Here is a 26,570-nt window from a genome sequence, read left to right as displayed (position 1 = left end):
GCTAGTTGCATCACTGTTCTACAACGTGCGCCCTAAGGCATACACGCCCCAACAGGGCAGATTGCATACTACCCCGCACCGCCATCACGACGATGATCTGCCCGTCTCGCGCCGTCTGGCCTATGAGGCGGCGACACGTTGGGGGGGCTGCTGCATTGAAATCCGCCTCATAATTTGAGTGTAGAACAGTGCAAGATGCGGACAGGTCGTATAGGAGGCTGAGTTAAAAATGTAATAGGGCTACGGTCAATTTCTAGGGTTTAAAATCGAAGGGATATAAAGGCCTTGTTTACCTTATTCCACTCTCGTTTGTGCAAATATCCCATCACGATGCCAAACACGCAGCGTCTGTAGGAAGAAACCACGTGCTAAGTTACACAAAAGAAAGAAGTCAATGTTCTCGTTGACCTTGACCCTATGATGTACTCCCAGATCCCCTCAGAAAGTTCAAACTCGCTTGGTGTGCCAAAACGACGATGGTACTGCGACAGGAGTCATTTACTCGCCCTGCTCGGCTGCTTGACATGCTTCGTGCTGTCGATCCTTGCAATCCGGCCGATGATCGGACCCGCATGGAGCCTGTCTTGGAAACTGGGATTGACAAACCAGCTGGTCGTTATAGGCTTGTTGTTAAGCTTGATGAATGAGTGCACTGGTATTCTTGCAGCTACCTTTTTCCTTATTATCGAGACCCGGCGAAAGACCCCGACACTGCAGAACTACGAGGCTATTATCAAGAAGAGTGTGTTTTTGGATAAGGCGGACGTACGATGGCGTGCATCTTTCCTCCTTCTCACCCTCCTCCCTCTGGTGCTCAGCGTGGCATACAAAAAGCTCATTGGAGGAAGCAGTACGATGGAGATCCAGAGCCAGTTTCCACGGTACTACGGTCTCGTGCCGCTTCCCTTGGGAACATTTAACGTGATGAACAACTCGATCTATTATATGATCAACGCCAGCGTTCCTTATATGGTAGCATCCTCGAGCGCTCGTTCGACTCCGCAATTCCCAGCAGTGTACGGATTTAACACGATCCTCCTAGACAATACCTCCACGGCGTTGCTGGACTTGCCTTCTCCGGACTTTCTGTCTTCCATTCAGCAGAATTTGACTGAAGGGGAATCCTGGAGCATCTCAGCGGCAGTGGATGGGACAATCGCTCGATACAATGCATCGACCTCGTCCTACAGAGATAATGACGCCTTCTGGACGAGTGCGCTCAACCACTCCTATAACCCTACCGGGTTGTCGACGATTTCCCTCTACAATGGCTATCAAATCGGGCTGATCAATGGCCTGCAGAGTCTACACAGCGAGAATCCGGGGCCGTATTGCCTGATGGGCTTCTTCAAGGGAAATGCATACGGGCTGAATATATATAACAATATGACCGAATCTACTAGCCTCGCGTTCAGACAGGCCGCATACATGTTCGAGATCCAGCGAGAAAGGTGTCAGGGAAAGTGGACAGTGACACGCGGCAGCATCCAACTCGTCAGTGGCAGCTGCACCGGAGAAAGGGCCGAGCAAGAGGTTTTCAACAACACCACGCCATATTACGCGGACACACTGCCTCTATTGTCCCAATGGCTGAGCCGGTACTCTCCCACAAATTCTCAGAGTCAGTCGCCATGGCTGGTCCCATCGTTGACGACCTCCGTTGCGAGCATGTTCTGGGCTCGGATAATCTACATGAATCCGACGAACAACGTGTATCCTGAAATGTACTACCCACCGACTGAAGAAATCATCCGGTCGACACGGTTAACCCTCCAGGCGAATTGGGGTCTATACCTTACCCTGTCTATCCACCCCATCCTTTGCACGATGATGCTGCTTTCAATCTGTTTCTGCTACCAAACCCCGATCGGAACGGGATTCGGCTTGATCTCAGTTTTGGCAAGCATCCGGAGAGACAATCTCGATCAGTTGCGGGGTGCCGGCTTGTCAGGGACCCTCACGAAGACAGTTCCTATGAAAATCGTTGTCCAGGACTCTCGCTCTCATCCAAGAATCCGGTATTCCTTGGGAGACAATTTGGAGACCAAGGGCCAGTTGGATATAAAAGAGACGTACTTTTAGACCTGTTTCATAGAACTAGATGTAACTTTCTTTCTTCTTCCTAAACTTTTTCTGTTTTCAAAGATATCTAGTAGGTGTAATGGGTATCCTGGGTTAAGAATTCCTACAACTCCGTTATGTTCTGGTCCTAATATAATACAAACTTTGCAGTATATGTTTGAGTATTTCTGACATAGTTGTAGCAGCGGTAGTTATGGATGCTCAGTTTTGCTTACATACATATCTAATCTTCTACGCCATGTGGTTCCCCACTCAAAACCTCGGCGTCCCCACCCCGGCCCAATAATTGAACCGAGGTCCTTATAATTGGCGGGTGGTGAAAGGCCGGGGTTCGAAGACAGAGAAATCAGATGGTGGCGGGTTTCAAGCTTATGTGACTGTGATGACCGTGTCTCTTCTTGCATGGCTGAGCGCTCTCACAGAGATACTACTGGGATGCGGACCGCACGGCAACTGTGGAGAACGGACGGACGGGGAAATGGCACTGGTTAGCCATTATTGGAGAACAGATGCAGCTCACTCGTCGGGTCATCGTGGTTCGCCCACGGACGGCGGTCTGAGGCCAGAAAGTGGCGGTAGGTGCCCCACAGCAAAACACAGCCTCCCGCTAAAACATGGAGATTCATATGACTTCTGTTGTTATGCTCTAGACCATCTCTGGCTTGACGCCATTTGACTCGGCGGCGAATGACTGGACAGTAGATTACCGCGCAGACCAATGTATCTAACTCTGCATCTTGATCGCAATTGTAGCACATGATCCCCCATTACAGGTCGTCATTAAATGTGAGAAAGTCAAGGTTGACAACATTGTTTGGGATCGAGCCAAGCACAGCTGCAAGTGCTGCTAACCAGCACCACCGGGTACGGAGCATCATCTGCGCGCTACAATGAAGATCCAACCCGCTCGAGTTCGCAGTGAGAGCCCGCACCATGTGTTCTCCTCGCCGGCCCCGGAAGAAGAAATTGCAAATCCATATCCCGCCGCAGGTTTGCAGGACATACAAATTATTCCCGTCAGAGGCTTTCTCACACGGCAAATGTTTCTATCAAGAGTTATCTACTCGTGTACCTTCGAGGAAGATAGGCAACCTTCTTGTCCGCATGGGCCAACAAAAGCTTCCGCGTACAGAAAAGCCCAGATAAGACGGCGCACACCACGCAACCCAGCAGCAAAAAGCCATCAGCGCATGGAACTCGTTTCCTGCCCGAGGAGGACGAACTCTTGGTTGAACTAAAGGAAAAGATATGTCTCCCATGGAGTCGGATGTGAAGCATTTTCCCGGGACGACGAAGGGGTTCTCTCCAGGTTCGCTATAGCACAAGGCTCAAGGGCCGAGGAACTGGAAGTGCTAGGCAAGGTCGGAGTGGAAGGGTTACATGTCCTGCAGCGGCTGTGACTCCACAAGAGACATGTGGCCTACTCCCTAGGTCACAGATGGCGAGGAAAAAAAGCGTCGGTTCAGTCTCATTGACAAGACAACGATACGGACACCTCGAGCCGGGCGCGCAACCGACCGCTACTCACCAGCTTGATATGTCTATAGTGCGCAACGAGACTGGATTATGTTTTAGAATACAGTATTCCGCGACCTTCCAAGTTGAAAGCTCACATACCTTTATAGCAATCTTACGCTCCACCGTTTATCTTATTTACGGATTCCTGACTTATCAACCTGCTGGATTCCAAGAGCTTCGCCCTCTTTCCTGGCGAAGTGAATCTGTAGGAGCTTCACCACCTCCTCGTGACGGCTCGATACAGCGCTAAATGGCGTCCAACCCATGCCATCCTCCGAATCAGCATCAACAAGCCCAGTCTCGAGTAAGAGCTTCACGACCGCTGCGTGGCCACGCAGCACAGCTGCGAGCAGGGGTGTTTGACCGCGGTGGCCCCTGTAATCCGCATCAACATGTCCCGTTTCAAGTAAAAGTTTCACCACTGCCTCGTGGCCCTCCTGCGCAGCTCGGAATAACGGTGTAAAACAGTTAGAGTCCTTTGAATTAGCATCAACACGCCCGGTCTCAAGTAAGAGCTTCACCACCGCTTCGTGACCGTGCCGAGCAGCTGCGAGCAGGGGTGTTCTGCAATGGTCGTGGATATCAGTAACCCTAACATGGGCTCCATTTTGAATACTGATACTAGCTGTTGCCTCTATTCCCCGTTGGGCCGCCTATAGCAGAGCGGAGCTTCCTCGGTTTAGCGAATTGTGCTGATAGAGGAAGGCATTCAGGTAAGAATAGTATTTTTGGCAAGTTCGAGCCAACGAGTCGATGTCCCTTTCTACCTCTAGAAAACTTGCAATTAAGAAAAGTAATTCGACAGGCAAATCAATAAATGCCTTTTCCATATCTCCACCTTTGCTGTAGAGGCGCTGGGCTATGGTCGCGGGGTGAAGGGGTAATCCTGATTTAGGGGACGTGGTTGCTCAAATTAAAAACCTCGAGCGGCCGGCAGATCTTCCTATTTCCGTCTATCCGCTCCGATCATAAGTGAATGTATTCTCCATTGAGATCATCCATTTAGTAGCATTCTCTAGATCATCCTTGCGAGAGTCTTTCTGACACGACAACCTGCAATTTCCCAATAGGCACCGCAGCAACCCATTCTAGTCGTGCAGGAAGGGTTGCCTCAACATCAACGTTGATTGTGGACTCTTCTGGTTGCTGGATACGATACTTTTTCAATATCTGGGAGACTGATAGGTAAAGTTCCAAATATGCGAAGCTATTTGTCGCCTCAAGTCAGCAAACGAAAAAATAATAACTGTATATGCACGCCAATATCGGAGATACAACGTACTGATTGCCAATGCAGGTACTAGGGCCCTTGGAAAATGGGATATAATAATCGCTGCGCAAAGAAGCCAAGTCTTCACAGTCTTTCTCGAGCCATCGATCAGGTCGATAATAATAAGGCCCAGGGAAAGCAGTCTCGTCATGTAAGTACCAGATAGGCGAGCTGGAAATCATCGTCTGTAAATTATTAGCCAAATAGCAGTGCTGTTTGCGTTAGAGAGCTTACACCACCAGGAATCTGCTTTCCTGCGAGTAACGATCCTCCCGTCGGTACAATTCTGGGTAGCATGGCGGATGCCGCTCCAGTCCATCTAATTCCCTCCTTCACGCAAGCTGTCAGTCTTGGTATTGATTCGAGTTCCGTCATGTCTGTGGTCCAATTCGCAGCTTTTAGGTCTGAAACAAGATCATTTTGCAAAGACTGGTTAAGGGACAGTGCCCACAATATGTGAGCGAGCGTGGCAGAGGTTGTGTCAGTCCCAGGGCCTAACATCTCCTTGCTTTCTGACAAGGCAGACTCCGGGGAGATTCTTCCCCCAGCCATAACCTTCAGAAATGACACCTCGGGTGCTTTTTCGGAGTCCGCGGCAAGTTTCAGCTGCTCGCTTGCCCACTAAAATGGGAGTTAATATTTAGAACATAAGGAATATTTTAAGCTTTGGGATGTACACACATCTTCAAACTCCTTGCTTGACTTCGATGAGCCACCCCATCCGGTAACTCGAGAATAGGCTTCACCAACCATATCATACATTCTCATTATAGAGGAGAAGTTGGTGTGCTGAAAAAAACTCATATCAGCGTTGTCTTCGAAAAATGCAGTCACGGTACATACCAGTGACATTTTTGAAGATTTCAAGTCATTTTCTTTGATGATTTGTAGTTCTCCTTCTCCCATCAAAGATTCAATCGCCCCAATAGAATTTCCAAATGCGAATCGTGCTAAAGACATCACGTCAAACATTCCGTTGTGATCTTTCACCGAATAGTTATGCACTTACAAACAATGTCCGCTTCAAGGGCTCGACAGGTAGGAATCAAGTCGAGCGAGCCTTGGCTTAGATTCTCAAGTAAGATATTAAACCTCGATATCTCGTCTAACATCATCTTCGTCAGAAGAGGCACTTTGCTTCGATTGAAGAGAACACCCATGTGTCGGCGCCTTTGTCCATGTTCCTTAGGGTCTCTACAGAAGCAAGTTAGTAAACTTCTATTCTTCTTCCTGATAATTCACTCACGTAATCGAAAAAAGGGCCGGGTGTCCATCTTGAACAAACTGGCTGTAGACTCGGGGATCCTTAACAAATTTACCGGCTGGCGCATGTACGCGCTTGTAAATATCGAGTGAGTAGAAAGATACTTCATTTGGACCTATTCGAACCAAGGGGCCTTGAAAGTCGTAAGAAAATGTTGCAAATTAAAGTTTCTCTGTGGGCCAACCGCTCTTGGATCTTTCTTCCACGTTTTAAAAATAGCACTAGAACTTACCAAGTCGCTTGTGTAGTTTTGGCAATTCCAAAGTCAGGCGTCCTTGATATTCCATGGGAAATTCCCACAGTAAACGCGATATTGGCACAAGTAAACTGGCATTGGGAATATGTGATAGAGGGGAGAAGAAGTAGGTATGAACAATCTTTTTCGAAATGTCAGTTAATTCTCCTAAATTGACTGCCTTGAAGAGTTTCAGATACCCAAATAACAGCTCCAAGTGCAATAAGGAGGCCCCAAATGAACAATGGCATGACTTCTAGAATATCTCGCTTCGCGATTTATTTTCGCTGGTAACCAGGGAGATTACTGTATTTATAAGAACCAATTCTATAGGGTCGACCCTAAACAAATAACCCATCGCTTATACCTTCCGTATTGTTCGAGCTTTTCATGGAAAAAAGCGATCCAACACGCGCCTTGTAGCGGTTTGCGCCATCATAACACCACCGGGACCGTTTGTGGCATAATCTTGCGCCATTCACAATCTTTCATTAGAGGACGAGGTCCACATTTGAACCTTCAGCTTAATCAATTTAGCTCTTTCAATACTAAATCGTGCCGATGGTAGTAAATAATGTGATTGAAGGTTTGCCCCTGGCGATATTTGTCCCTATTTATTCTAGTCGTCCCCCTCGTAGGATCCAGTCTAGAACTGTACGCACTTCACCCTCGTGTACCTCGTAGTCATGACAGATCTTAAGCATCCTGAAGAGTCCCTGGCACAGGAGGTGAATGCCAGTGATGAGAATACTTTGGTATGGTATCTTTCATGCGCAATGAAGGTATAGCACGAATTAACATCGCTTGTTTTTCATAGGAGCGTCTAGGATATAAACAAGTGAGTGGAATGATATATGAATTTTCTATTCGAGACCTGCACGCTGACTTGAGACTTATCGACATAGGTTCTTCACCGCAGCTATTCACTTTTTGAAAATTTCTCAACTTCGTTCGGTATCTATTGCTCAATTTTCCTCTCACAAGTTGGGCGTCTTGCTCTTGATTGTTAACTTTTTTGATCAGCCGCCCTTTATTTCGTTGGTGGTGTCCGAGTGACATTTACAACTGGTATCGCAGCTGGAGGACCACTGGCCTATTGGTAATGATGCAGAACCCGATTCAAGAACAATAAAGGTGGCGTTGTTAACAAGTATATCAGGACGAGTTACATTATAACCTGTGTGTTTACATTCATCACAGCAGCTGTGATTGCAGAAGCATGTTCGGCATCTCCATCGGCTGGTTCGATTTATCTCTGGGCTGCGGAGGCAGGTGGTAAAAGATTTGGGCGACTCTTTGGCTTCATTGTGGCCTGGTGGAGCACAACAGCTTGGACAACCTTTTGCGCCAGTATGTCTCTCGGGTGTTAATTTTTGTCCATATTTGAGTTGACTGGTTAACAAACGATAGGCAATACCCAGTCAGCTGTGAACTACATGCTCTCGGTGGGTATTGTGCTTTTATATCTGATGGTGTCGACTCTGAACTGACTCGGCTTAGGAACTGGCTGTTTTCAATGTCGACTTCCCCACTGATGTCTCAAATATCAAGTTTCGCGCTGTCCAATGGATATGCACCGAAATCCTCCTGGCTTTAGCCGCATTGATGAACCTCGCATCTGGTATGTATACTCCCATAGTTTGCCCGCACAGATATTCTCGTCTCTTAATCTTGACCCGCAGTTGAGCCTTTCGGGCAATAACGCTAATTCCATTTCACAGCGCGGGTATTCAAATATGTGTTTTGGTTCTCCACCGGTGCTGTCTTTCTGGACTTCATATTGAACGTCATTTGGCTTCCAATCGGTGCGCACAACACCTTCGGCCTGCGGACTGCTAATGAAGCTTTCATGACTACATATAACGGAACGGGAGCTCCAGCTGGTTGGAACTGGTGTCTTTCATATTTGGCGACAGCAGGTATTCTGATCGGATTTGATGCCTCCGGTCATGTTGCCGAAGAGACAAAGAATGCCGCCGTCAATGCCGCCAAGGGTATCTTCTGGAGTACAGTTGTCAGTGGCGTTCTTGGCTTCTCTGCCGTGATCTTATTCCTTTTCACTTCAGTAAGTTTATCCAGAGACTTTACATCTAGATCCACAAACTAACAAATTGCCAGCCGCCAATCGATGTTCTTTTCTCATATGACGCACCCCAACCTTTCGTGCCCTTGTATGCTGCACTTCTAGGCGAGGGTGGACATATTGTTATGAATGTTCTCTCGGTTGTAGCTCTATGGCTGGTATGTTTTCTATTGCTCTTGACCTCCCTACAGCCGATGAGGAAAAATTAAATAGTTGGCCTGTAAGAGGATATACTAACCTATCTGATAGAATACCGCCATCGCCATTACAGCAGCCTCCCGTCTTGTTTTCGCCGTCGCCCGTGACGGAGTACTCCCACTATCTGGATGGGTATCACGGGTCTCTGCGGAGGGTCAGCCTAGGAACGCAGTCCTTGTTGTGTGGGGCGTGGCGGCAGTTATTACCTGCACCATCCTGCCGTCCGCGGTGGCATTTACTTCTCTGGTCTCAGCCGCGGGTGTTCCTTCAGCTGCGGCATACGGGCTCATTAGCCTTGGAAGGTTGACTTTGACCTCCGGTGAGAAGCTTGAGGCGAAATGGTCTCTCGGGCGACTAAGCAAGCCATTCCAATTTATCTCGGTTTTGTGGAATGGCTGGGTTGTCGCGGTACTCTTCTCGCCATATTCGTTTCCCGTTGAGGCATCTACTCTAAATTGTAGGTGTTGTCTGCTACTAGCAGCCATTGGAAGAGACTTTGTGCTAATGTATATTTAGATGCGCCAATTATCCTAGGTATCGTGACTATCTTCGCACTCATCTCATGGTTCTTCACCCCGGCTACAGCGTGGGTACCGCGGGGCCGGCTTTCCCGTCCAGTTGAGCATACGGAATGAGTTTGCACGTTGAATTGCTTGTTTCATCACTCTCACAGGTCAAAAACATGAATATATTATAAAGGACAGTAAGAAAGTATGGCGAACATTTAAGATTCGTTGAATTCCTTCATTACTTGAAACCATGTTTATATATATATTCTGCACCTGCACTTTCCCTAAAATATATATCTCAATTTTCAAACACATTGTGCGAGATATATCAAATTCACAGCTAAAATAACTTAGGAGATTTTACGAGGTGGAAATTGAATTTCCAAGTTGTCAGATCGACATCGAAACCAGAGAGATGGTGTTGGCATCAAAGGAGGCTGGAGATCCACAGAAAGCATAGCATCCACGTGACACAATGACATAATCCGCGCTACTGGCCCCGTCGAATAAAAATTTGCGCGCTTTCTCTTTTTCTTTCTTTCTTCACTTCAAAACATATACACGGTCCCCAACACACTCTTGTCGATGGAATAATCTCACTCTATCTACATATTTTAGTTTAGGGACCCAGACCGAAGAATGCTCGTTCTAATCCCGCCCCCTGACATTCAGCCAGAGGGGAACGGGTTCGCTTTTGAGCCAACATCCCCAAATCATGTATTGATATGAATCTTGCGATTTAGTCTTGCAGAGTTTGATGCATTTGGAACCCGCGTTTACTTGCAGGGGCCAGTTTTGGCTGGCACTGAACTCTTAATGCTTGAGTTACAACCCTGCGAGGCACTCAGGTCCTTTCAACTTGCATGGTCATTTCCTCCAGACAGGGATGATCATATTCGTGTCTTTTATCAACTAACGCCTACATAGCTAGATAATTGTAAAGAACCTTGGCATCTTCGAAGTCTTGTCCGTCATATCTTGATGTTTGAGGTCAAAAAGATGCCAAAACTAAGCCCTCATAGTTGGATACGTCCTTCTGGAGACTCCCTCGTGTTACGTCCGCTCCCTCTATGGGGCTGTGCGTGTCAAAGTAGGGAGATACATTCATATACATTCCTTGTAAACAGCTATAAATTGTGAATGGTTATTCTACAAATGCCTCGTGACAAACAGGCGCCGCCTCTTGATATCGGAGAAAACACAAAAATGCTCCGTTTGTGGAATGCTGCATCTCTCATCAGTCCTTGCTAGGGACTCGCAGCAACCCTTGATCGAAGACCTACTTCTCCATCCCTGTGAGAATTTGTTCCTGCATTTTGAGTAGCTGCATGACTGAAGTTCCCAAAAGAAAGCTCGTGAAACCTGCACAGGTCCTCGGAATTTTTTTTGATTAAAGCTAGCATGGAAACTGCTGAGCGCTCGGGTGTGAATATCAGGCATGAGTATGCAATCCTTGCAACTCCCGACGTTTCAACACGGAATGCGGCACGATTCATCATGAGGCGTGGTCTGCATAGCCTTGGTCACTTTTCCTCATTTTTATTCACTGATTCACTATCATTGAATATCCCTTGATTGAAGCCGCGCCAATCATTAGCTCCAACGGATATACCTCGAGATAGGAGGCGTTAACGCCCATACAATCTATAAATGAATGAACCAAAAATTTCTCTCCCGAAACAGCCATTGAGTATGGCCAAAGGGCCCATAAAATAAACAAGACAATAAATAGTATTGTTGTTTATCTCAGAGTCCGAATACCAGGCGAAGACGCGCGGTAGCTAGTCGCAACAAGACTCTTCACCCTAGCCCCCCTTGGTCTCCCATTCTCTCCACGATGTGATTGAAGGGGCTGCATATAAATCCCACGCAAGTTCCGCAGAGCCTAGGGCTCTGTTTCTCCCAGTGCCTTGTCCATTTGCAACAATCACTCATTTTCCTAAACTATTCATACACACGCTCGTTTTGAGACAATTATTTGGACATATATTCCTTCCTTTTATCTATATCCTGCTTAACATACACCATCATTCACAATGGCCCGTTTCAGTCTCTCATTTATCTCCATTTTCCTCGTCCTCGTGGTTCTCACTCTCTCCATGCCCACCAAGCGTGATGGGCAAGCCCCCAGCAAACCGCTTAGCCTCGATGGCACTGTTAAAGAATTGATGGTTAGTCAATCGTGCCAAAGTCACTATGAGAAGTATCATATTAACCAATGAACTCAGCATGCATCTAAGTTGATGGATGGTCTTGACAAGAAGGATAAAAATGACAAGGAGAACCACAAGGAGCATGCCCCCGCGATGTCCAACGCGGAGAAGCAGGAGGCAAACAAGAAGGAGGCCAAAAAGCAGGAGGACCAGGTTTATGCGAAGCTAGCTGATAAGGCCGAGGCTTCTGGCAAGCCTACTCCTACTGCCACCTCTACCAAGAAGCTTTCCTCCGGCAATTTTGTGACCCCAACTGCTACCCCTACCCACAAGCCCACATCTCAGCCTAACGCCTTGGGCAAAATTCCCATCGTCGGTGGTCTTCTTGGTGGTGCCGGAGGCGGTCTCTAAGTCACCAAGGATCGAGCTCCGATGTATGAGACTGGATATGAAGGTGTTGCAGACTCTGTGATGAACGCAATTCTCTTTTGGTAGACGCTAGCTGGTCGATATTTACTTTCGTTGTTTACTTTTGTTTGCAAGGGGAATGGTCAATGAGATCCTTGTTAAGTTTCACGATTAATTTGATATGATTAGTTCCATTGCTTGTCTGCCATGTCTTGTTTCTAACCTTGTAATTGGTAAAATTGTATTCGTCAATGTGCTCTCTCAAGCAAAACACATTCCATTTCATCCCCAGGCGGTAATCGCATCACGAGCTCTGGTCGCGGCTTGGCTGTTGCTGGCCTTCATGAAGTCCCGTGTAGTAGCCTGCATAGTACCATGACATCATGAGATTCTTCAACGACTCATCTTGGACTAGAAGAATATATTAGTTGCCTGAATCAACGTGTCCGGAAGGTGAAGCATACCGTTTGCCATGATTGGGTGAGGCATCGGCATAGCAGGCGTGGAAACCGCAGAACTGGCATCAGCAATGGGCTGAGAAGGCTATATATTGTCAGCAGGTTCTTCGACGAGGAAGCATCAATAAAATGGCAATATACCTCAGGAGCAGACTCGGAAGTTTGCTCGGCGATGGTCATCGAGACATCCTCAATCTCAGGTTTAGTGGCACCATCCTCTGCGGCTATGGTGCTTCCACTGTCACCGTGAGGTACAGCTGGAGTAATACCAGTATCTTCGGCTTCTTTCAAGACATCTTCGACGTTTTCACCCTTGGCATGAATGCTCCAATAATGCTGCCGTCAGGTTAGATATTGGTCACGTGAATTGGAAATTTGGTGACTGACCTGGTATTCTTCGACAGCATCGTCCCAGGACTGGACTAGGGCAGAATCATCCCAGACCTCTGCATGTGTCAAGGCCACTTTTTTATTCTTCCCCATGATGTTGGCCCATTTGGGGTTGTAGTAAGTAAACATCTTGGCGGTGACCGTGGTAATTGGTGGTCGAGACGGCTCACCGCCTTCCGAGCAAATCAGAGAAGAAAAAAAAGTTTCCCGCAGATGATCGAGCAGTGTACAGTCTCCAATTCGACAACAAAACCTCAAAATGGCCCCTGATAAGAGAGTTTCAAAGCGCAAGGGTATGTGAAATGCTTATGACCGGTGGAATTTATTTTCATCTCACTAACACTACTACAGCTGCGCCTGTCGCCGCCGACTCACCTGCCAAAAAAACCAAGAAGGTCGAGGCCAAGCCTGCTGAGGCAACCAAGGAGGCTGCTCCTAAGTCTATCCTGAAGAAGAATGAGAAGGGTGCCAAGTCCAAGACAGAGAAGGCTGCTGCGCCGGCTAAGACTAATGTCGAGCCTACACGCCAGGTCAAGCCTCGCAAGCGTGCTGCTGACTTCCTTACCGACGAGGAGGTCGAAGAGCCTGTCGCGCCCGTGAAGGCTGACAAGAAGGCCGAGAAGAAGCCAGCCGCTAAAAAGTCCAAGAAGGAGGAGGCTGAGGCCGCCCCCGCTCCCAAGAAGGCTGCCGCGAAGAAGGCCGCCCCCAAGACCAAGAAGCCCGAGCCTGTCGTCGAGTCCGAAGAGGAAGTGGCCGAGGAGGATGTCTCCCCCGCTAATGAAAGCGAGGCTGAGAACGAGGGTGATGATGACCAGACTGAGGCTCTCATCAAAGGCTTTGAGAGCAGCGGCGACGAGGACGAGTCTGATGGTGAAGGTTACAAAGAGGGTGAACCTATCCCCAAGGCCCCAGACACCAAGAAGGCCGAGCGCAAGCTCGCCAAGCAGCTGCGCAAGAACGGCCCTCCCGAGGAGCCCGGCACTGTCTACATTGGGTGAGTTTCGGGAGTAATTTTTGACCAGTTTGTACCATCTAACATCCCATTCTCAGACGTATCCCCCACGGTTTCTACGAGCACCAGATGAAGGCTTACTTCTCCCAATTCGGCGAAATTACCAAACTCCGTCTCTCGCGCAACCGTCTCACCGGCCGCTCCAAGCACTACGCCTTCATTGAATTCTCCTCCACCACTGTCGCTAAGATCGTCGCCGACACAATGGACAACTACCTCATGTACGGCCACATTGTCAAGTGCAAGTTTGTTCCCAAAGAGCAGCTGCACCCCGAGATCTGGAAGGGCGCCAACCGCCGCTTCAAGGTTACGCCATGGAACCGCATCGAGAAGAAGCGTCTCGCGAAGGGCAAGACACGTGACCAGTGGTCGAAGAGCATCGAGTCCGAGCAGAAGAAGAGACAGGCCAAGGTTAACAAGCTCAAGGCTCTGGGTTACGAGCTTGATCTTCCCCAGCTGAAGAGCGTCGATGATGTCCCCATCCAGGAGGCCCCCAAGGCTGTCGAGGCCGCCGAGGCCACTGAGACCACCGAGGCTGCCACCGAGGAACCTGCCAAGGCCGTTGAAGCCCCTGCTCCTGTTGAGGCCCCCGTTGAGGCTCCTGCTCCTACCGATGATACCCCCAAGAAGGCCAAGAAGGGCAAGAAGACAGAGACAACCAAGGTGGCTGCTACAGAGTCACCGGATGTCAAGTCTCCTGCTGCCAAGTCTCCTGCCACCAAGGCGAAGGGAAAGGTCACTAAGAAGGCCACCAAGACCAAGTCCAAGGCCTAAACGGGATCATGTAAAAATTGTTTCTAATTTCATTCATCAAGCCTTTTCTCAAATGCATGTGTTTTTTTTCTTCATCAGTATATTTCCTTCTGTAATATTCAAAGCCTAAATCAGCATGAAGAATCATAGGAAAATAATGTAAAAGGTAAAAGAGTATCGTAGTAGTTAATAAGGATGCCTCAGGTTGATAGGACATTTGTTCTCCCCTCCAGGATATTCTCTCTGTCTCTCTCTGTCTCTGTTTGTTTGCCTGTCTCTCTTATAGCAGCAAGAAAGCATCGTTTTTTTCCCTAGCCTTTCTGTTCGACACTTTACTTCTGGATATACTGCCCTCCGGAACATCGCAAGCCCTAAGCCGATGCCATGTACGCTAGTCCCAACCAAGCCTAGGCACATCACCTGACTAGCGTAAGAAAAATAAAAGCTTTGCCCCGAAGATTCCGTTTCCTCTTCTTCTCCCAACTCCTCGCTCAAAGAATCGCATTCAAAGCTTACACACAAAAGGAAGCCTCGCTCCCTTTTCCAATTTTGCTTTGGGAGAAAGTCCCCGGACACCCTGCGCTTTGGGTAAAACCAAAGTACCAAGCCAGGCACTGCGGAAACGCGCCGCCATAGAAGCAATTCGATAGCGGCTTACGCCCTATTCCCTCACGGTATCCCGTGCCACCCGACGGTTACATTTCACGATGTCTCTGGAAACAATGGGGTGTGCGCTGGGTGTTGGAGAGGGGAAGGATTGGTGGTAAAACACCTTTCCTTGTATTGGGTTGCCTTTCGTCATGTTCGGATAGTCATGCGATTGCCTCCTGTCTGCTTCTGAAGTCGACGGAGGTAACTCAATGGGGCTCATTCTTGAGGCGAGGAGTTCCTCGGTTTTTTTTTCTTTTCAAGAGTCTGTAGCTTATGGCAAAGCGGTGATGAGATGCTGTCTCGTTGCAGAAGCCCTGTCACAGGGGCCGGACTCTTATATCTTGCCATAGGCTTCGTTTTTTTCTTGTTCGCGTGATGATATACCAATCATAGAGTCAAGCACAGAGATCCCAAGGGGTTGTTGACGATAAACGATTTAAAATTATCTGATGAACATCCTATATAGCCAGTTTTTCAATTTGAGCGTTTCAAATACCAATGCAATTCAAATGAATGATTAAAGTGCACTATTTATAACTAAGTCGTAGCATTTCACTTCGTATAATACAACCGGTCTCCATGCAATATAACTATGCTCATGTTTTCGCGTTCACTGTGCCTTCTTGTCCTCAACACCGACAGGCACAGCCTCCTTCTGTTCATCCTTCTGGCCAACCACTTGCACCACCAAGGCACCCACAACCTCGGCGGCAAACGCAATGGTGGTCGCACAGACATTGCTCCAAACCTGGATGCTGACTGATCCCAGCGGGGCGCGAGGGAAGGACACAATCCATTCAACGTAGTAGGGGAACCAGGCCTCGGGGAGCGGGAACACAGGTGTCTTCGAGTACCAGAACTGCAAGAAGATCTTCAATCCGTTTGTGCTGAGCCAGCGGGCGATCTTGACGGTCCAGTCGAAGGAGGATTTCTGTGAGGTAAGCGTCTTGTCTGTGGAGAGAGAAGAATGTTAGCAGTCTGGTCAACAGAAATAACAACACATCCCGTAGTCTTGTGGTAGTGTCACGTACTCAGCGCCTCGTATTCCTCCATGGTCTTGTCATGTCGTCTCCTGGCCTTTGCCCACTTCGCAAACTCATCCTGGGAGCTTGTGCTGTTCATTACATGCTTCTGCTCAAGGACTTGGCGCTTCAGCTGCTGCTGCTTGCGTGCAGTCCGCGAGGTTGATGTCGGCAGTTTTAGATAAAGGAGCCATAGCTGGATTGCAAAGAGAGTAGGTGTTAGCGTGTGGAATCACAATGTAGGTGCGCCGCGGAGCTGGGAAGCTTCTCAAAGGCCACAAATGGGCAGATTGGAGACATACAAGACCGTCGATGGTACTTGCGCCGATCGTATTGACCAGATAAATTGTGACGTGCACGAAGAAGACCGTGAGGACGAGGGACAACATCGTGGCGGGGGCTGGCAAGACCGAGATGAGGAGTTGAATGCGACGGCGCGGGCTGGGAGAGCCTGGAAGAAAGCGACGGCGGCACAGACAGCCGACTAAGCGAGTCTCTGGTAACTCTGCTGGGTGAGACTGGAAGCGTCCTGGCAAGATAGAGGTTGGTTGCGGTTGAGGGAGTGAATGACGTCCCTCGTTGTGGAAAGGCCGAAATAACAGCGGACTTGGCCTTTCCGCCTTCACTGTATCACGGTCTACACCATCTTTTCTATGCACCACTTTGCCCGGGGGAAGAACATAAAATACGGAATTATTTCAAACAAACAAAATATGATTAGGTCTTGACAATTGCTTCTCTCAACTTTCACCAAACAATCCAGCCTTCAAATGTCCAGCCCGAAAGATGCATTCCAGGAACTTGTCCGCATCTTCTCCTCCAGAGACACCCAAGTTCTCGAGATCGAGATCATCCCACCAAGCCTAGGTGCTACATTCCTCCAAGATGGATGCTCACTGGGAATAACCAAGAAAGCACTAGTGCAGGCCTTCACGGTCGCGCGCCAGCTCTTCTTCGACCGATTAATGCCCATGTCCGAGGATGACCTCCAAACCACCTTTTCCGCAAACGCCCAGTCCAGAAAGGCAGACTCAGCTATCACAGAAATAATGCTACTCTTTGACTGTGAGCATCTCACAGCCTGCAACTGGCGCAAGCGCCGACTGCGAGCAGCTATGGCGCATTACCCTAATATTTCAAACCAGACCTCTGCCGCAACGGAGTTGTTAGAAGCCGAACTCACGCTCATGTCGAGCTACCAGTGCTCGCCACTACAGCGCCATACCAAATCGCCGACGCTCTGGCATCACCGGCTGTGGGTGGTTGTCCATCTGCTTCAAAGGCGGCATTGGAGTCCTGAGGATCTGCTTAAGCTGCAACGGACAGAATTGAATGTTGTTCTCCGCGCTGGAGAGCTGCATCCCAGGAACTATTATGCTTTCAGCTATATGCGACAGTTGGATGTGCTTATCGCTGCTACAGTGGAGAAGACGACTGGTCAATCAACGCGGGAAACCCATTTGGCGCAGTCAATTGTCGAACGGGTGGTTAATTGGTGCTTGGCTAATCCACGCGATATATCGGGATGGAGCTTCGGCCTCTACATGCTGAGCAATGTCCCGGAGCAACAGAGTCGAGTGAATGCTCTTGAGAGAGTGGTCAAGTTTGCGCTTAACGTTGGATGGGAAGGCGAGAGCCTTTGGACGTTTGTCGACCAAGCATCGAGGCAGTTTGGGCTTGAAAGTGTGATCGAGGATACCATGACCTTGCACTGCGATCAAGAAACCAGATCTCGTGATTCCCAGATGGTCCAAGACAGTCGACAGAAAAAGTCATGGCAGACCTGGCTGGCCCGGGCGAGAGTATATTGGGTCGTAGACGGCCATGGGCAAGATACATAGCCGGATGTGATATGGATGTATATATGTGTTTACGTGTTTACGATTACCACCAAAAATTGCACCTCCATGATATTTCTCATGCGTCGTTGCCTCGTTTGGTTAGCGCTTTGGTATACATGCTTGGGCTAAAAATATGATGAACGCCAATGAGATTCAAATGAACGCCTCGCTAGACACCCAGCCCCCGGTTTTTGAAAATTGGGCATAGGCGGATGGTTCCGATCTTATCCATGAATCCAGCGCCGTCCTTCACTCGTAGTGCACTTTGCGATGCTGCTCGGTGGATTGTCTGATTCGGGCGATCGCGAAAGGTGGAGAGAGATGAGATTGACTGACGGGTTGGGTCGAAGGATGAGGCATATCATTTTTTGCCTCCTGCTGCAGCCTCGGCGGCTCTCTTTTCATCCGCTGTAGAGGAGAAGCGATCAGTAAACTAGTCTCATAGGGGTTGGGCTTGTCTCTAGCGCGAGGATACGCACCCTTCCTCTGCTTCTCGCGCATGATGGCAGCGGCGTCATCCTTGCTCTTAGCGAATTCGCTACCGGTCTGGGTGTTCTTGTTCTTCTGTAGAAATGGTCAGTATGAACAAAGAGGAGCGGGCGGGATACGACGAACCGAATTGCCCGCCTTCTTCAGGGCCTTGGCCCGATCATTGTCACGTTGGTTACCCCGTGTCATGTTGTAGGTGGTGATATTATCTCAAGAGTATCGAAAGTAGTGTGAAACGTTTGGAGAGTGAGCGAAAAAAAGTTTGGAGGGGTCGGGTGCATTCCGGCGAATCACAGGGGTTCCACTCATCTACGGAGTACTATTTACTTCAGTATACATTCAGTATACACTTCTCAATATTGTTGATTGGATTATCGGAGTATTTCTTTGTTATTTTACCCTGACTCATTTGCCCAGCGACTAGGTGCTGGCTGTGATTGGGCTATATTCTTACCTTGTTTCAACTCTGGCTTTCTACTTCACCTGGCGCTTCGCCTCAAAGCCCACTGCCTACAATGTATTTTGCCCTTCAAATATCTTGCCAGATCCACCTTGCTACACGTATGATCTAGAATCCTTTGAGCTATACATATGTACTCACCAGGTGATAAGGCATGGTTTGAGGCAAGCATAAACAAAACATGGGGAACACGGGGGAAAGAAGGCGACTTGTAGCCGCCGATTTGTTTCAGCATGGTCGAGTATCCTCTAATAATCACCAGTCATTTGGCTACGCCGGGCCCTAGTTGAGATTCCAATGACGGAGACGTAGGTAATTAGGCTTGTTCCGGCTACAACCCCGATCTCTGCGCTTAAAAATCCCTATCTATTGCCTGAATCGCAACGATGAAACACCACCTGCAGTATTTGTAGTGTATCTGAGATCCCACTGCAGAGATCGGGTGAAGAACCCTGCCGATCTCTTTCACTAGGTCTCTAATTAGATACACACTATTTGTGTGGTTCATACAGGCGTTTCAAGTCTATTCATAGAAAAAGTACTATCGCCTTTGTCGGGAGCATACATCTAGGCTGCGGCACCTCAATAGCCATTCTTCCATAGATGCCTTTCTTCATTGTCGCCCCCATTCACCCTTTTCTTTTGTCTTTGTCTTTGTCTTTTTTTCTTCTTTTCTTGCCCTCGAGTTGATCTCGTTCTGTTGCATTGTTCCATCCTTTCTTGGAATATCAAGCTTTCTGCTGGACAGTCGCTTTCTTCCCTCTTTTAATCCCAGCCCTCCCCCTCAAGTCTGCTAACAGACAATCTTCTATACATCCTCGACAGCGAGTATCTACCATCCCTGACAAGTGCAGAAACAGGCTTGTGCCTCAATCATGATGACTCGTTTGCGTGAGTCCCTGGCCGGTCCAGGGTACGTGATCCTGAACGTCATTCGCGTTCTGAACATTATCGCTTTTATGGATCTTATAGCTGCTTGTGGAGTCCTGCTGGCCAAAATCGACATGTTGAACAGCTTCTTTTTCTTCGAGGCTGTGACCCATGCCGTGGTGGCTCTGGTCAGCCGTATGTATTTTCTTCCTTCCATGTATATGATATAAATGCTAACGTTGGCAGTCTTCATGATCATATCAGAGCTCCCGGTCCTCCAAAGCTATTTCGACAGCCACTGGCCGATGTTCGGACAAGAATCTAGCTTCTACTCCCTCGGCGGGATCATGATGATCCTGGGTGTTGCGACACTGGGCAACCTGAACACCAAAGCCATGACACAGGAAGAAATTGGAATGACTTTCTGGCAAATCATCACCTCCGCCGGCATCCTGGCAATGATAGTCAGTGTGGTGAATGTTCTGGCAGTAAGTATCGAAATCAAAAACTTCGAAACGCCCAATGTGTATCCTTGACCTAATGCTAACCCATTTTTCCCAACAGAGCTACATCTTCAGCGACCCCGAGACCGGCGTCAGTGCCCGCCAGGTGCGGGTAGACGGCGCTGTCGCACCGCAAAAGGCAATGAGCCGGACCAGCAGCCACCGCACCCTCCATTTGAGCGTGAAGCGCGAGGAAACCCTACCCACCTACACTCGCCAGAACCCCGTCAAGCGTGCCACCAAGCGTCTCACCGGCCGGTTCCCGCTCAAGATCTCCAAGCCGATGAACCCGACCCTCGTTGAAGAGAACGATTCCGCTTCCTCCAAGTACTCTCGTGACTCTGCGGAGATCCGTCCCCCGGACCTCGCACACCACCCTGCTATGTACTCGGGCCACATGGTTTGAGCTAGTTGACTGGTCAACTGGTTCGAAAATGGCGTTATTTGAAGGAAAGGAAAGACTCGCGTTGATTGAATCAGAAATCTTGCGTTATTGCGATGGGCGCACTCGGCGCTGTTTTATTCCCCTGGACTTTTGCTTCGGCTGTTTAGTGTTTAACCGATCTAATTGAGACATAAAGTTTTTATGCTGGACCGTTCGTAGTATGCGTAGCTGTTAATGTTGACAAACTAAAGTAATCGAGTGTAGATTACAAGAGTATAGAAGTAAGTCTTGGTGGTTGAGGGCAGTTTCCAAAAAAAGGACGGGACCCACGTTTGGCCCCGACTTCAATGAAGCTACCTATGTACCTTGGACATTCAAACACTCTTACACCTTTCTTTCGTCGAAACTCCAACTTGTTCGAGATTCCGATGAAGTAGGGTCCATATTCTAGCAAATATGGCTACAATCACAATCTCCTGGGGAACGTAAGTATTGAAGCTCTCCACATCCTCAATCTATCCTGACCGTGAATAGCGTTAAATCACTCCTCATATTTTTCGGCCCAGTCCTACTCCCACGCCTAATTACCGCATATCGAAGTCTCCGTGTATCCATCGCGAGTCGGCCACCGCCGCGTCCTCTGCCTGCTGCGCCCGGTCGAGCGCTGAACATATTATTCGGTGGCATCGTCTTCTTTTTACTCCTAAGCCTACCTTTCAACCCACACGCGCCCGAACCCAACATCTTCTCCCAGACTCGCTCTCGTCTAAACACCCCTACCGATGTCATCTTCAACCGTCTCGCCCGGCTTCGGCCAGATAACTTCCTCACCGAAGCCGACAACCTCCTCCAGTCCAAGTTCACCTCGCTGGGTGCCCGCAAGGTATACCTGACCTATGGCCCCGATGCCCTAGTCTCGTGCCAATACTGCTCTTTCGACAACCTCTACACATACCTCATGTACTACCTCCCATTCCACGTGTTGCTGCCACACCTAGGACACCTGCTGCTCCTAGGCGTTGCCACATCCGCGCCCATCGCAGGGCGCGAGGCTTCCCGCTGGCGCACAAAGTTCACACTAGCCGGACTTGTCCTCGCAGCCATCGACATCTACATCATGGCCACCTACGACGCGATCCAGGGTGCGCCACGGTCTGTGCGCGCAGGCCAGACACCGCCTTCCAGCATCTACAACAACATCACGCTCCTGCGACCGCTGGCCTTCGTGGTCTGCGATGTGATCTGCTCGCTTGTGCTATGGCTTTCCGCGACCAACCGGTTCTTTTTTAAGCCACCCTCGACGGTCGAGCAGGTTGATGAGGCGGTGTCGGTGGCCGTGCAGACGCTCATGGGCGCAAACACGAAACTCCATGCTGCGAGCGTCACTCGCAATGCGGTGGTTCGGGATTCGGCTTTGAAGAATCGAGATGATTTGTATTGGCGGACTATGGTGGCTTCCGAGAACCCCACCCAGGGGCCTGGAGAAGGTGGGGAGCAGATCCTCAACAATATTTGGGAGGAGGAAGAAGTTGCTAGGGCCATGTCGCGGGTGATGGCTGGGCAGGGTGGAATTGATTTGGCTCAATTGGGGGTCAATGCCAATGATTTTGTGCGAAAGGTTACGGAGGGTTTAGAGTGATTGTGTATATCTAATTTAATATATACATCGTATATATGTACGTACACATGTATTATTATCCCATTTCTCATATCCCGTGCCAAGACACGAGAGAGTGGCAAAGAGTGTAAATAGACCGGAAATGGTAGACTGTTGACATCAACCCCTATACAGAATCCAACGAAAAAAATCATATAAATATCAAGCCAAGACAGATCTGAACTTAGTGCATGCACCTCCAGGGTCCAATCAACAATCTCGACATTCAACACTTAAACGAGGCGGTGAGTGGAGATGATCGTCGTGAAGAGATGAAACCAAAGTTGAACCACGTTCCCCCTCTATTCCCTCCTTTTCTCCTACACATTATTCTCTTGAACGTTCACGCTGTTGCTTTTCACGTTCCTGGTTGAACGAGTCAAGTTAGAAAGTAAATAAGGCTCAGATGAGGCAGGTCCCACATCCATCTCGGCATTGATCATTTTGGCTCCATTCCCGGTTCTCGACTCTCCCGACTCCCGGCTCTCCTCTCCCACGGCCCTCCGTGGAATTTCGAATATCCTCCACACCATTGGTGCTCTCACCATCATGGCAGACACAGCTGTGCCATCGCAGCCCCTACCAGAGCTGAAGGGGCGCAATGCCTACGTTTCCTCTCCAAGTGGATTACGACCAGCCAAGGAGACCACGTTCCGTGAATGGGTGGTTACCAACCAGATCGGTATGAAGAAACACCTAAATCCTTGGATTCGGATGGAGATGAAGGCAAAGCTGTGCCCGACAGAGTCGCTGCGCTCCTAATCGAATCCCTGGCATATGCGAAACCCCACATCCTGAGAATACTAGTACCGCTAACACCAATTGCTTCTCTACAGGAATCTCCTTGACCACCCTGCTTATGTTGCTGGCTCTTCATAACCTTTACCCCTCGCTCCGCCCATATACCCAGCCCTTCTTCCAGTTGTCCTATTATAACGAATCCTCGAACTACTACGTCCAGGGCTGGAACGATGTCTACTTCGTCATCAGTGCTGCTGTCGCACTCACTGCTATCCGTGCTATCGCCATTGAATGGTTCATGCAACCATTAGCCCGCGCCTGTGGTTTAAAGCGCAAACAGTCGGTTCGCATCGCTGAGCAGGGTTGGCAAGCTATGTACTATTCGTTCATCTGGGGAGTCGGATTGGTGCGTTTGGCCCACAGATATCTACCTGGGAATATATAACTAACCGCTGGTTCTACGTTGCAGTACCTCTGGAAGACGTCATACTACTGGGGCGATTTTGCCGCTATGTGGTCGCAGTGGCCCGCACGTCCTTTGTCGGGCTTGATGAAGTGGTATCTTCTCGTTGAGCTTGCATTCCTTGTGCAGCAGATCTTCATGATCCATGTGGAAGAGAGACGGAAGGACCATGTCCAGATGCTTTCCCACCACATTATCACCACTGCTCTCCTGAGCTCTGCCTACATCTACGCTATGTACAATGTGTCCAATGTAGTGCTATGTCTCATGGATATTGTGGACTTCTTGTTACCGGTCCGTCAATTACTATTGGTCATGTGTCCCTAAACAGCTACTAATACCTCCACAGTCTGCGAAGATCCTCAAATACTCCAAGTTCGAAACAGCCTGCAACGTTGGCTTTGGCCTCTTCATGGGCACATGGTTTATTACCCGACACATCATCTACCCCATGGTGTGCTGGTCCGTTTATTATGATCTCCCCCGCCAACTCACCTATGGCTGCTACGCCGGCTCGACAAGCGAGTTCATCTCAGCGGAGGCCCCGAATGCCTTCGCATACATGCTTGGTCCATACTTCAGTTTGGACAACCCCATTTGCTTCAACCCCACTCTCAAATGGATGTTCTTATCCCTTCTCTTGCTCATCGAGGGACTGTCCATTGTATGGTTTAGTATGATTGTCCGTGTTGCTTACGGTGTGATTTGCGGCCGTAACGCCGAAGACACCCGCAGTGACGAGGAAGACGAAGGTGAAGTGGAAGAGCAGACCGCATCTCACGTTCCAGCGCACTTGGCTGCCAAGGACGGTGCCCCTACCGACCAACTCGATACTGGAAACGCCCCGGGCTTGGATCGTCGGCGGTCCAACGGCACTGCGTCGGTGCGCGCGCGTGGCCGTGGTCGTGTTCCTTTCGATCCGAGTGACCGGAAAGCTCTCTTGGGCCGCATTGGATGTGAAAAGCCTACATAAATGCCCGCTTTCCATTTATCATTTTCTTTTGACCAAAATTTGATGACTCCCATTTCGACTTGCTCCCTAGCATCCCATGCCTCTGTCCACATACCCCGTGCCATGGTATCCATTCTCCGGGTGTCGGTGTTGAATAGTTAGCGCTGGCCATGCAATGGAGTGCCCGAATTACGATCAACTGCGATTTCCAAGGTTTGTTTGCGGCACATCCCTTTTCAGTCTGCTTGCCGGGTCTTATATCCACTTTATTTTTGTTTCTTTGTTTTCTTCATATTCATACTCATTGTTGTGTCGCCACTTGCCGGCTGGCGTCGGGGAGGTTTCGTGCTATGCTTTTTGTTGCCGTGATGATCTCTACGGACTTGGAGTTTCGTTCTAGAGATCCACACAATAATACCCAATGGAAGCATTTGGCCTTGTACATGTATCATAGCGCCCTGTCCGGTATGGACTTACAGGTTTCCCCTGGGGTGAATACGGAATATAGCCTTGCCTTCAACCCAAAATCCCCCAACCCAATACCCAACATAAACAACCTCGCCTAGTGATGTACATAGTCCCTAAGCGCCGGCTCCCCACTCCCATTATACCCATACAACAACACATCAAGCACCCCAACCACATTCGACACAGCCTCCATCCCCAGAAAATCTTCCACATCCAAACCAGGCGCAAGCGACTCGCCACAAACAGCATCAAGACCAATCCTCTCCAACTTCCCAGGACCATCATGAACCAAAGCATCAACGAACAAAGCATACGCCAACGGATTAGCCAACATAGCCGAATGGGAATAAGACCCTCCAGCAGCACGTCCCGCACAAGCAACCTGCACCTGCACATTCGACACCCCAACCCCACGGACATCCCCCAGCGCCGCAGAAGCCCACCCCCCACTCTGCGGCTGAACAATAAAGTCATTCCCAGAGTACACGCTTGTCGTTGGCACGAAAGCCGAATCCCCATCCTCACTACGCAGAGCCCGAATAAACCTCGTATCATACCCCTGCTGCTGCACAGCCGGCGAACAAAACGGCTTGGCCAGCACGCACAGCGTCGCAAGAAGCGTCCCATGGAAATCACCACTCACAGCCATGAAGTCGCTTACCGCTGCTCGTGTCGACGGCCAGTATTTCAGCGCCCATTGCACGTCCACGCTGCCTTGCGACCAGCTTAGGACTCCGATGGGACGCTTCGAGAGTCCCGAGATGTAGTTTATTGCGTAGGCGATGTACTCTGCGTTGCTTTGGATGTCGCCCAGCGAATTGCCCGGGATGTTGACCCATACTGGGTCTGTGTGTGGGTTTGCTGTGAAGAGCTTCGCGTAGTTGAAGTAGTAGGTGCTGCCGGCTGGGTCAGCGGTTCCTGGAACTAGGAGGACGGGGATTTTGTTGTTCTTCCCGTAGGAGAAGGTTGGCGGGATGTAAATTGCGCTGCGGAGGTTTGCTTCGGGGATGTCGTAGGGTGCGTCCCAGAAAGATCTTGTTGGGTGGATTCGTGGACTTGGGTCTTTTGTGTTGTTGTTGGCTATGGAGTTTATTTCGTGGTTTGTTATGCCGTTAAGGATGTCGATGATGTTTGTTGGGACTAAACCTAGGGATACTATATCAATGGCATTTTGGAGGATTGTTCGGTTGTTGGTGTGTGGAATTGAGGAAAGAGCCGAGAGGCCTTCTTCAATTGTTGACACTGGCTTGATTGTGCCTGTTGCGATGCCTGATATCTTAGCTTCGAGCTCAGATAGCTCTTGGTATATGTCCGTGCTGAAGGGAGCACGACTTGTAGATGTGTTGAATAGCTTGTTGAAGATGTCTGAGACATCCTGAGCTTCTTTCGATGTATACAAAGACACTGGGCTGCTGAGTGATGCTGATACAAAGAAAATAAACTGAAACACTTGGTGGCAGCGCATTGTGATGCTTGGCTCTTCGATTAGGGCTGACTATCTACCCACGGGGTTTGACCTGGTAAATGCTGACATTTTATACACAAAGATATTCCATCGGAGCTCAATCAACATCCCTTTGGAACCATATCCGTTGGCTTATTAGATCTGAGTTTCTCATTCAGCTCCAGGCACATGTGTATGCAAATCGCATTCCTCTCCACATATTTCAGAATACGCAAAAGCACCGGCAGTTAAAGCACGGAGCCCCTCTAAGGCGTCGGGACCGTCTACTGC

The 26,570-nt window shown here is 49.2% G+C and overlaps 15 protein-coding genes across 15 annotated transcripts; 8 read left to right on the top strand and 7 right to left on the bottom strand.

Annotated features, from left to right (window-relative positions):
- Window positions 1–420: 420 nt before the first annotated feature.
- Window positions 421–2,082, top strand: N7471_011042 (uncharacterized protein; the record flags this gene model as incomplete). The annotated part of the gene is made up of 1 exon (XM_057283761.1): window positions 421–2,082. The coding sequence occupies one exon, from the start codon at window positions 421–423 to the stop codon at window positions 2,080–2,082; it is 1,662 nt and encodes a 553-aa protein (XP_057130027.1).
- A 1,649-nt stretch (window positions 2,083–3,731) lies between these two features.
- N7471_011041 (ankyrin repeat domain-containing protein) lies at window positions 3,732–4,207 on the bottom strand (the record flags this gene model as incomplete). The annotated part of the gene is made up of 2 exons (XM_057283760.1): window positions 3,732–4,164; window positions 4,191–4,207. 2 exons carry the CDS (start codon window positions 4,205–4,207, stop codon window positions 3,732–3,734), a joined length of 450 nt encoding a protein of 149 aa, XP_057130026.1.
- Window positions 4,208–4,620: 413 nt separating this feature from the next.
- Window positions 4,621–5,722, bottom strand: N7471_011040 (uncharacterized protein; the record flags this gene model as incomplete). Its single annotated transcript, XM_057283759.1, has 5 exons — window positions 4,621–4,770; window positions 4,876–5,055; window positions 5,105–5,491; window positions 5,552–5,659; window positions 5,714–5,722. The coding sequence occupies 5 exons, from the start codon at window positions 5,720–5,722 to the stop codon at window positions 4,621–4,623; spliced, it is 834 nt and encodes a 277-aa protein (XP_057130025.1).
- Window positions 5,723–7,055: 1,333 nt separating this feature from the next.
- On the top strand, window positions 7,056–9,285 carry N7471_011039 (uncharacterized protein; the record flags this gene model as incomplete). Its single annotated transcript, XM_057283758.1, has 11 exons — window positions 7,056–7,124; window positions 7,187–7,207; window positions 7,275–7,323; window positions 7,393–7,468; window positions 7,529–7,719; window positions 7,780–7,814; window positions 7,870–7,990; window positions 8,091–8,434; window positions 8,488–8,610; window positions 8,702–9,107; window positions 9,167–9,285. 11 exons carry the CDS (start codon window positions 7,056–7,058, stop codon window positions 9,283–9,285), a joined length of 1,554 nt encoding a protein of 517 aa, XP_057130024.1.
- Window positions 9,286–11,195: 1,910 nt separating this feature from the next.
- Window positions 11,196–11,723, top strand: N7471_011038 (uncharacterized protein; the record flags this gene model as incomplete). The annotated part of the gene is made up of 2 exons (XM_057283757.1): window positions 11,196–11,330; window positions 11,388–11,723. 2 exons carry the CDS (start codon window positions 11,196–11,198, stop codon window positions 11,721–11,723), a joined length of 471 nt encoding a protein of 156 aa, XP_057130023.1.
- Window positions 11,724–11,884: 161 nt separating this feature from the next.
- N7471_011037 (uncharacterized protein) lies at window positions 11,885–12,697 on the bottom strand (the record flags this gene model as incomplete). The annotated part of the gene is made up of 4 exons (XM_057283756.1): window positions 11,885–12,131; window positions 12,185–12,263; window positions 12,320–12,514; window positions 12,566–12,697. The coding sequence occupies 4 exons, from the start codon at window positions 12,695–12,697 to the stop codon at window positions 12,025–12,027; spliced, it is 513 nt and encodes a 170-aa protein (XP_057130022.1). The 3' UTR covers window positions 11,885–12,024.
- A 130-nt stretch (window positions 12,698–12,827) lies between these two features.
- N7471_011036 (RNA-binding protein) lies at window positions 12,828–14,354 on the top strand (the record flags this gene model as incomplete). The annotated part of the gene is made up of 3 exons (XM_057283755.1): window positions 12,828–12,861; window positions 12,920–13,562; window positions 13,619–14,354. 3 exons carry the CDS (start codon window positions 12,828–12,830, stop codon window positions 14,352–14,354), a joined length of 1,413 nt encoding a protein of 470 aa, XP_057130021.1.
- Window positions 14,355–14,838: 484 nt separating this feature from the next.
- On the bottom strand, window positions 14,839–15,204 carry N7471_011035 (uncharacterized protein; the record flags this gene model as incomplete). The annotated part of the gene is given in 2 exon segments (XM_057283754.1): window positions 14,839–14,994; window positions 15,007–15,204. 2 exon segments carry the CDS (start codon window positions 15,202–15,204, stop codon window positions 14,839–14,841), a joined length of 354 nt encoding a protein of 117 aa, XP_057130020.1.
- A 390-nt stretch (window positions 15,205–15,594) lies between these two features.
- Window positions 15,595–16,395, bottom strand: N7471_011034 (guided entry of tail-anchored proteins factor 1; the record flags this gene model as incomplete). Its single annotated transcript, XM_057283753.1, has 3 exons — window positions 15,595–15,935; window positions 16,016–16,202; window positions 16,309–16,395. 3 exons carry the CDS (start codon window positions 16,393–16,395, stop codon window positions 15,595–15,597), a joined length of 615 nt encoding a protein of 204 aa, XP_057130019.1.
- Window positions 16,396–16,776: 381 nt separating this feature from the next.
- N7471_011033 (uncharacterized protein) lies at window positions 16,777–17,847 on the top strand (the record flags this gene model as incomplete). Its single annotated transcript, XM_057283752.1, has 1 exon — window positions 16,777–17,847. One exon carries the CDS (start codon window positions 16,777–16,779, stop codon window positions 17,845–17,847), a length of 1,071 nt encoding a protein of 356 aa, XP_057130018.1.
- A 57-nt stretch (window positions 17,848–17,904) lies between these two features.
- N7471_011032 (4F5 domain protein) lies at window positions 17,905–18,604 on the bottom strand. The gene is made up of 3 exons (XM_057283751.1): window positions 18,463–18,604; window positions 18,327–18,411; window positions 17,905–18,255 (listed from the first exon to the last, which is right to left on the bottom strand). Exons 1-3 carry the CDS (start codon window positions 18,523–18,525, stop codon window positions 18,209–18,211), a joined length of 195 nt encoding a protein of 64 aa, XP_057130017.1. The 5' UTR covers window positions 18,526–18,604; the 3' UTR covers window positions 17,905–18,208.
- Window positions 18,605–19,671: 1,067 nt separating this feature from the next.
- On the top strand, window positions 19,672–20,575 carry N7471_011031 (uncharacterized protein; the record flags this gene model as incomplete). Its single annotated transcript, XM_057283750.1, has 3 exons — window positions 19,672–19,861; window positions 19,913–20,154; window positions 20,231–20,575. The coding sequence occupies 3 exons, from the start codon at window positions 19,672–19,674 to the stop codon at window positions 20,573–20,575; spliced, it is 777 nt and encodes a 258-aa protein (XP_057130016.1).
- A 435-nt stretch (window positions 20,576–21,010) lies between these two features.
- Window positions 21,011–22,193, top strand: N7471_011030 (uncharacterized protein; the record flags this gene model as incomplete). The annotated part of the gene is made up of 2 exons (XM_057283749.1): window positions 21,011–21,039; window positions 21,089–22,193. The coding sequence occupies 2 exons, from the start codon at window positions 21,011–21,013 to the stop codon at window positions 22,191–22,193; spliced, it is 1,134 nt and encodes a 377-aa protein (XP_057130015.1).
- Window positions 22,194–22,760: 567 nt separating this feature from the next.
- On the top strand, window positions 22,761–24,388 carry N7471_011029 (uncharacterized protein; the record flags this gene model as incomplete). The annotated part of the gene is made up of 4 exons (XM_057283748.1): window positions 22,761–22,893; window positions 23,048–23,358; window positions 23,422–23,709; window positions 23,765–24,388. 4 exons carry the CDS (start codon window positions 22,761–22,763, stop codon window positions 24,386–24,388), a joined length of 1,356 nt encoding a protein of 451 aa, XP_057130014.1.
- Window positions 24,389–24,929: 541 nt separating this feature from the next.
- On the bottom strand, window positions 24,930–26,300 carry N7471_011028 (uncharacterized protein; the record flags this gene model as incomplete). The annotated part of the gene is made up of 1 exon (XM_057283747.1): window positions 24,930–26,300. The coding sequence occupies one exon, from the start codon at window positions 26,298–26,300 to the stop codon at window positions 24,930–24,932; it is 1,371 nt and encodes a 456-aa protein (XP_057130013.1).
- Window positions 26,301–26,570: the final 270 nt, after the last annotated feature.

Source organism: Penicillium samsonianum, assembly GCF_028829775.1.
Source record: "Penicillium samsonianum strain IBT 33392 chromosome Unknown utg000007l_segment0_segment0, whole genome shotgun sequence".
Taxonomy (NCBI): Eukaryota; Fungi; Ascomycota; class Eurotiomycetes; order Eurotiales; family Aspergillaceae; genus Penicillium; species Penicillium samsonianum.
This window is presented reverse-complemented; position numbering and strand designations above follow the sequence as displayed.

What these genes read in the sequence shown, in the direction of transcription:
- N7471_011032 (XM_057283751.1), bottom strand. Translation starts at nt 18,525, where the DNA reads ATGACACGGGGTAACCAACGTGACAATGATCGGGCCAAGGCCCTGAAG. An exon ending in TGAAGAAGGCGGGCAATTCG is followed by an intron (nt 18,412 to 18,462) that starts GTTCGTCGTATC and finishes CCATTTCTACAG; the next exon opens with AAGAACAAGAACACCCAGAC. An exon ending in GCGCGAGAAGCAGAGGAAGG is followed by an intron (nt 18,256 to 18,326) that starts GTGCGTATCCTC and finishes TCTCCTCTACAG; the next exon opens with CGGATGAAAAGAGAGCCGCC.